The sequence below is a fragment of the Cynara cardunculus genome, unplaced genomic scaffold, assembly GCF_001531365.2.
Source record: "Cynara cardunculus var. scolymus isolate 2C unplaced genomic scaffold, CcrdV1 Un_Scaffold_192, whole genome shotgun sequence".
Classification (NCBI taxonomy): Eukaryota; Viridiplantae; Streptophyta; class Magnoliopsida; order Asterales; family Asteraceae; genus Cynara; species Cynara cardunculus.
The window spans coordinates 264,766-269,679 of NW_020200566.1; the positions used below are offsets into that span (position 1 = coordinate 264,766).

Below are 4,914 nucleotides of genomic sequence, written 5' to 3' on the forward strand. Positions count from 1 at the left end.
TCCCCCTCTCCCTCTCTCATGGGTTCGAGTTATTTAACCTTTAACATTAATGGGTTAATTCAAAGATACGGTCTCCTATTTAAACTAAAAGATCTACATAAATCCATTATTCGATCCACTAATCGACCCAATAAACATGTGTATAAGAATGAATTCAAAATCCTCCAATATGGTCCTCCATATTTATCTTAAGGCAAACTAAGTGCATATACAAATTCACATATGATTAGCTAGTTGCTAAAAGTGCCTGACCATGAATAACTGTGATTTAAGTGCAAATTCACTTTCATAATCACATGTGATTTAAGTGCAAATTCACATATGCATAGCTATTTGTTAAAAGTGGCTGACTATGAATAACGAAAATAAATAAAAAAGAATTCCTATAAATGATGGGTATGTAATATATGTCACTGAATATAGAATTTATAAACTACTGCTGATGCCATCCATGCACAGTACAAAACATCTCATCTAAATTAATACCACTCCAATTATTTCTTTCAATACTTCTCTCCCATCAATCGCCGCCATTTGCGGCGGTACTGGTGGTGGTCGCCGCCGTGACGCCATTGCCATCGTCACATTTCACATCTTCAACAAGCACATTACCATCCAAGAAAGATCTCCCATCTGTCGAATCATCTCCTCCGACTTCTGACGACGATGATGGCGGTGGTGAAGTGACGGTGACGGTGCTGCTACAGCCGACGATCGGCATGGGTTCGGTCACAGTCCGACCATCCCGCGGTGGCGTGAAAACAACCGGCATATACTCCTCCGCCTCCCGTGGAAACTTTGAGTTCTTGAAATGCTCCTTTAACGCCTCTAGACCCTGCCCACATTTTCCAATCACCATGAAAGCTCATAACGAGATACGGGTTTCTTCTAGGGGTTTAGCGTTGGGGTTCGAACGAAGAAATGATATCATATCGATAAAATTAAGGGAAATCCGTAGTATAGCCAATCCGTTAAAAAAAGTTTAACTTGTTAGTCATTTTCAGACCTCATTTCACTTTGAAATCGATCATTAGGCAGAAAGCTTTAGAACATCGTCAACAGATTCTACAAAAATGGAGATTTTGAGGATTTTTACTCCAACAGGTCCCCAAAAACCTTCTCCAAATCATATGGAAGGTGATTTTTTACTTCTCAATTTTGGAGAATCTGTTGGAGATGCTAAGAATGGGTTTTTGGGGTAAAAAAATGTGAATCCTTACGCGGAATCGTTAAGCATATGCGTAACGATTGTTTTTTTTTATACTGAAAATCGATCTTTACGTACACGGCTAACCCTTCTGCGTAATGATTGGTTAAAAAGTGAAGTTGGAGAAATACCTGCAATCTAGCATAAGAAACCTCACAGATTTTCTTGGAGTTGAAAACCTCCCAATTTTGATGGTGGAACGCCGTGTAAAGCCGCCGTGCTGCCTCCGGCGACGTCATGTTCACGAACCCATATCCCACATTGCATTTGTTCCTGAAATTCGTACATAAAATCATAATTTATTGATTTCAATGATTAAATTTCAAGTTTTTTATAATTCCCAGATGAAAACGTACACGAAATCGATGGGAAGATATACGAAATCATAAGACGACGGTGGTTGGTCACCGCCGGCCGCCTCCATCTGCTCATTGCAGTGAATACAGTGGTTGTCCAGCATGTTCAGTAGCAGCTTCTGACTGCAAAAACGCCGGCGAAATCAAATTTCTATTCGTTTTTTTATATAAATTTATGATGAATTCAAGAAAAACCTGTATTTGTTTGGAATATTTTTGATCATCACTGTTGTTCTTGAATCTTGAAAGCTCGAAATCGTCCCGTCTTCTTTGATCAGAAACCTCGGATCGGATTTTTCTCGGCTGTATCTTGATCCCTTAAAGATTTTATTCCGGCCACCGTTGCAACCACCACCACCGCCAACCCATCTCCCTTGTTGTTCCGGCGACTGTGACTGGTTATGCGGCTTAAAGAAACCTTTCCCATTCTTTTTTTGACCACCACCCACAAAATCCACACTATCGCCACCAATCCCGCCATAATCAACCACCCGATCTTTTCCATAATGCGGTGGCGATGGGGGCGGCTGTGGGCGGTAAGGAACGATGGGTGCCGGGAGGAATTTACGGGTGACGTTAATATGCAACGGCGGAACTCCACCGGAATTAATCGGATGAAACTTATTTTGCTTGTAGTTATATTTTTGACCACCACCAAGACGACTGAACTCCACCACCACCACCTTCCCATCGATTTCTTGGCCGTTCACGGCGGCAACGGCCTTCGCTGCGTTACGAGTGTCGTAAAACTCCACAGTTTTTTGGTTCTTCTTCAATGGGGATTCTCTGAATTCCTTAATACACCCTACAAAAAGAATTAAAACCCATAATTTTTATTAAAAAAATATGATTTAATTTTATAAAAAAACCTCAAAAACCAACAAAAATATCAACATCGTCAAGATTTGTATTCAAATAGGTTGAGAAAGCGACCTATCAAATTAACCAAACATCCCCAAATTTTAGCCCCACAAAACTGGCCTACACATTTATGGATATAATTCAAAATCCACCTATTTTTTGAACCACTTTCCATACAAACTCATGAAATCCACATTATAATTTGCAAAAACGATGATAAAATCATAGTGTTTTTTTGGGTTTATATGACTCTAATAATCCCGACAAATTGTGACCGTAAAAAAGGGCATATATCGATAGACTCGGTGGCCATAATTACCATGTACGCCCGGAATAAAACCCTGACAAATAATGAGCCAAAACCCTTGTGGTTGATGCAAAATTGGTGGTTTTTGTCGAAATTTTCCATGGGTTTTACAGATTATGTTTCGATAATGCAAAATGAATATGAATTATTTGAATTTCTAATTACCAAACGATTCAAAAATCTCGGTAAGTTTTCCGATGGAGACGGTGGAATCCAAGTTGAATATAACGACGGTGCCTTGGTTGTAGCCGTCGGGAAGTCCAGCGGCAACAGGAAAAGTGAACTGAGCCCAGATAGCTCGGCCGGAGAGAAGGCCGTGGGCAGGTGGCGGAAGGGGCGGAGAGTGGTGAATATACGGTTCTGGCGGATTCACCGGCGATGATAACATAATTCCGTCGAAATGTTTCCGTAGCCGGAACTGTTGTTGCATGTGTTGTTCCTGAATCTCTTTCAACGCCTCCGCCGCTTGCCGGAGATCGTAAAAATGGACTGTAACGATTCCGTCGCGTAGTCTCTCCATTTGTACGGCTCTCACGTCGCCGAACACCTCTAATTCTCGCCGGACCGTCGATTCGCTGACGTCAGTAGGGACGGAGCTCAAGAGTAGTGCACGAGTCGGTACGGGGGACGGTGGAGGAAGCGTCGGATGTGGACCTGACACCATTACCGCCGCCGCAGACGGCGGCGATGGCGGAAAATTGTAAGGATATGAGTAAAATAAACGTGGGAGTAGTAAATCGCCGTTTTGGGTGTACGGAACAGCTGGTCGGAATTCTTTTGCCGTAGGGTTTAAGGTGATCGGAAACCGGCCAAACCCAGGGTCTCCCATGGCGGCGAAAAGAGGAGGCCACGTCGATTTCCCGGCGGAAGAAGATGAAAAGTGTGGGAAATCAGAAAAGGGGAGACACGAGGCACGATGTGAGCATCAATTCGTCTGTCTATATATGTGTGTGTCTCTTGAAAGGAACAAAAGGAGGTTGAGTTCTTCCATGGTCATTAATGGCGGAAAATCTTTTGCTCTCTATATATTTCCAAAATTGAGAAATAATAAAAGGTACGGTACTATGTATTTTCATGTGAAATTACCTTTTTAGACATTCCTATTTTTTATTTTATGTCAACTAAATCTTCTTTTTTATTTATGTATTTTATTTATTGAAATTAATTTTTTTGTTAAAATTTTCGAAAATATTATTATAATCAATAGAAATAGAAGGGGTATATTTAGGTATATAATCTTAAATTATATTTTTAATAGATTTGATTACTTTTTTATATGTGTATAAGGTTTAAATCAGATATATTTATGTATATAACCTTAAATCAGGTATTTTATGTACATAATTTTAGGTAGATCTTTTTTTAATAACTCATGAAACTGTAATAACATTGAGAATTAGTGGATAATGTGCTATTTCATATGATTTTTTATCTAAAAATGAGAAAATTGACTAAAATAGTCATTTTTTAACTGTAATTGGTCTCTTAGTCATTCATCTCGTTGTTTTACCCAAATGCCACTACGTTAATATGTGGCACCTTCGTAATTTGCGGAGGTGGCTAAAACACAAAAAAAAAAAAAAAAACAATTTCTGTTCAGGGCCGCAAGTGGCATCTCTCCATAATTTGCAGACCTGTATAAAAATTACAAATATGCCACTCGCGACCCTGTGCAAAAATTGTAACTTTTTTGTTTTTTATCTACCTCCGCAAATTATGGAGGTATAACTTGCGGATGTAATGATATTTGGGTAAAATCGAGAGAGAATTGGATATGAGACCAATCAATGTGAGAGAAATGTCATTCCGACCAATTTTTCCTTTAGGATACTGATTATCATATATTTGTTTTACAATGTGAATTTTTTAACAATTTTATAAAACAAAAGTTACAAGTAAAAAATTTCACATTGTGAATCGTGTACATATGAAACAAACACATTATGAAACAAATATATGTTCATTAATACATTAAATGTTAACCTTAATTACGAAAAAAGCATTTGAAAGGATACATTAAAATAAAATTTCTCATAATTATCACAATATATAGAGTTCTCAAATGATTAAGTCTCTATAACCTTAAATCATTTATATTTACGTAGATGTGAGTTATCATGCAACCTTTTATATTTGTACAACCAATACAACTCAATCTCAATAGTCCATTTAATTTGATGAAT

At 38.5% G+C, this 4,914-nt stretch overlaps 1 protein-coding gene across 1 annotated transcript; it reads right to left on the bottom strand.

Moving 5' to 3' along the window:
- Window positions 1-520: 520 nt before the first annotated feature.
- LOC112501493 (protein terminal ear1) lies at window positions 521-3,560 on the bottom strand. Its single transcript, XM_025105134.1, has 6 exons — window positions 2,897-3,560; window positions 2,055-2,368; window positions 1,759-1,958; window positions 1,564-1,686; window positions 1,339-1,480; window positions 521-835 (listed from the first exon to the last, which is right to left on the bottom strand). The coding sequence occupies exons 1-6, from the start codon at window positions 3,558-3,560 to the stop codon at window positions 521-523; spliced, it is 1,758 nt and encodes a 585-aa protein (XP_024960902.1).
- Between the last annotated feature and the right edge of the window lie 1,354 nt (window positions 3,561-4,914).

What these genes read in the sequence shown, in the direction of transcription:
- LOC112501493 (XM_025105134.1), bottom strand. Translation starts at nt 3,560, where the DNA reads ATGGGAGACCCTGGGTTTGGCCGGTTTCCGATCACCTTAAACCCTACG. An exon ending in CGAGATTTTTGAATCGTTTG is followed by an intron (nt 2,369 to 2,896) that starts GTAATTAGAAAT and finishes TTCTTTTTGTAG; the next exon opens with GGTGTATTAAGGAATTCAGA. An exon ending in TATCTTCCCATCGATTTCGT is followed by an intron (nt 1,481 to 1,563) that starts GTACGTTTTCAT and finishes TACGAATTTCAG; the next exon opens with GAACAAATGCAATGTGGGAT.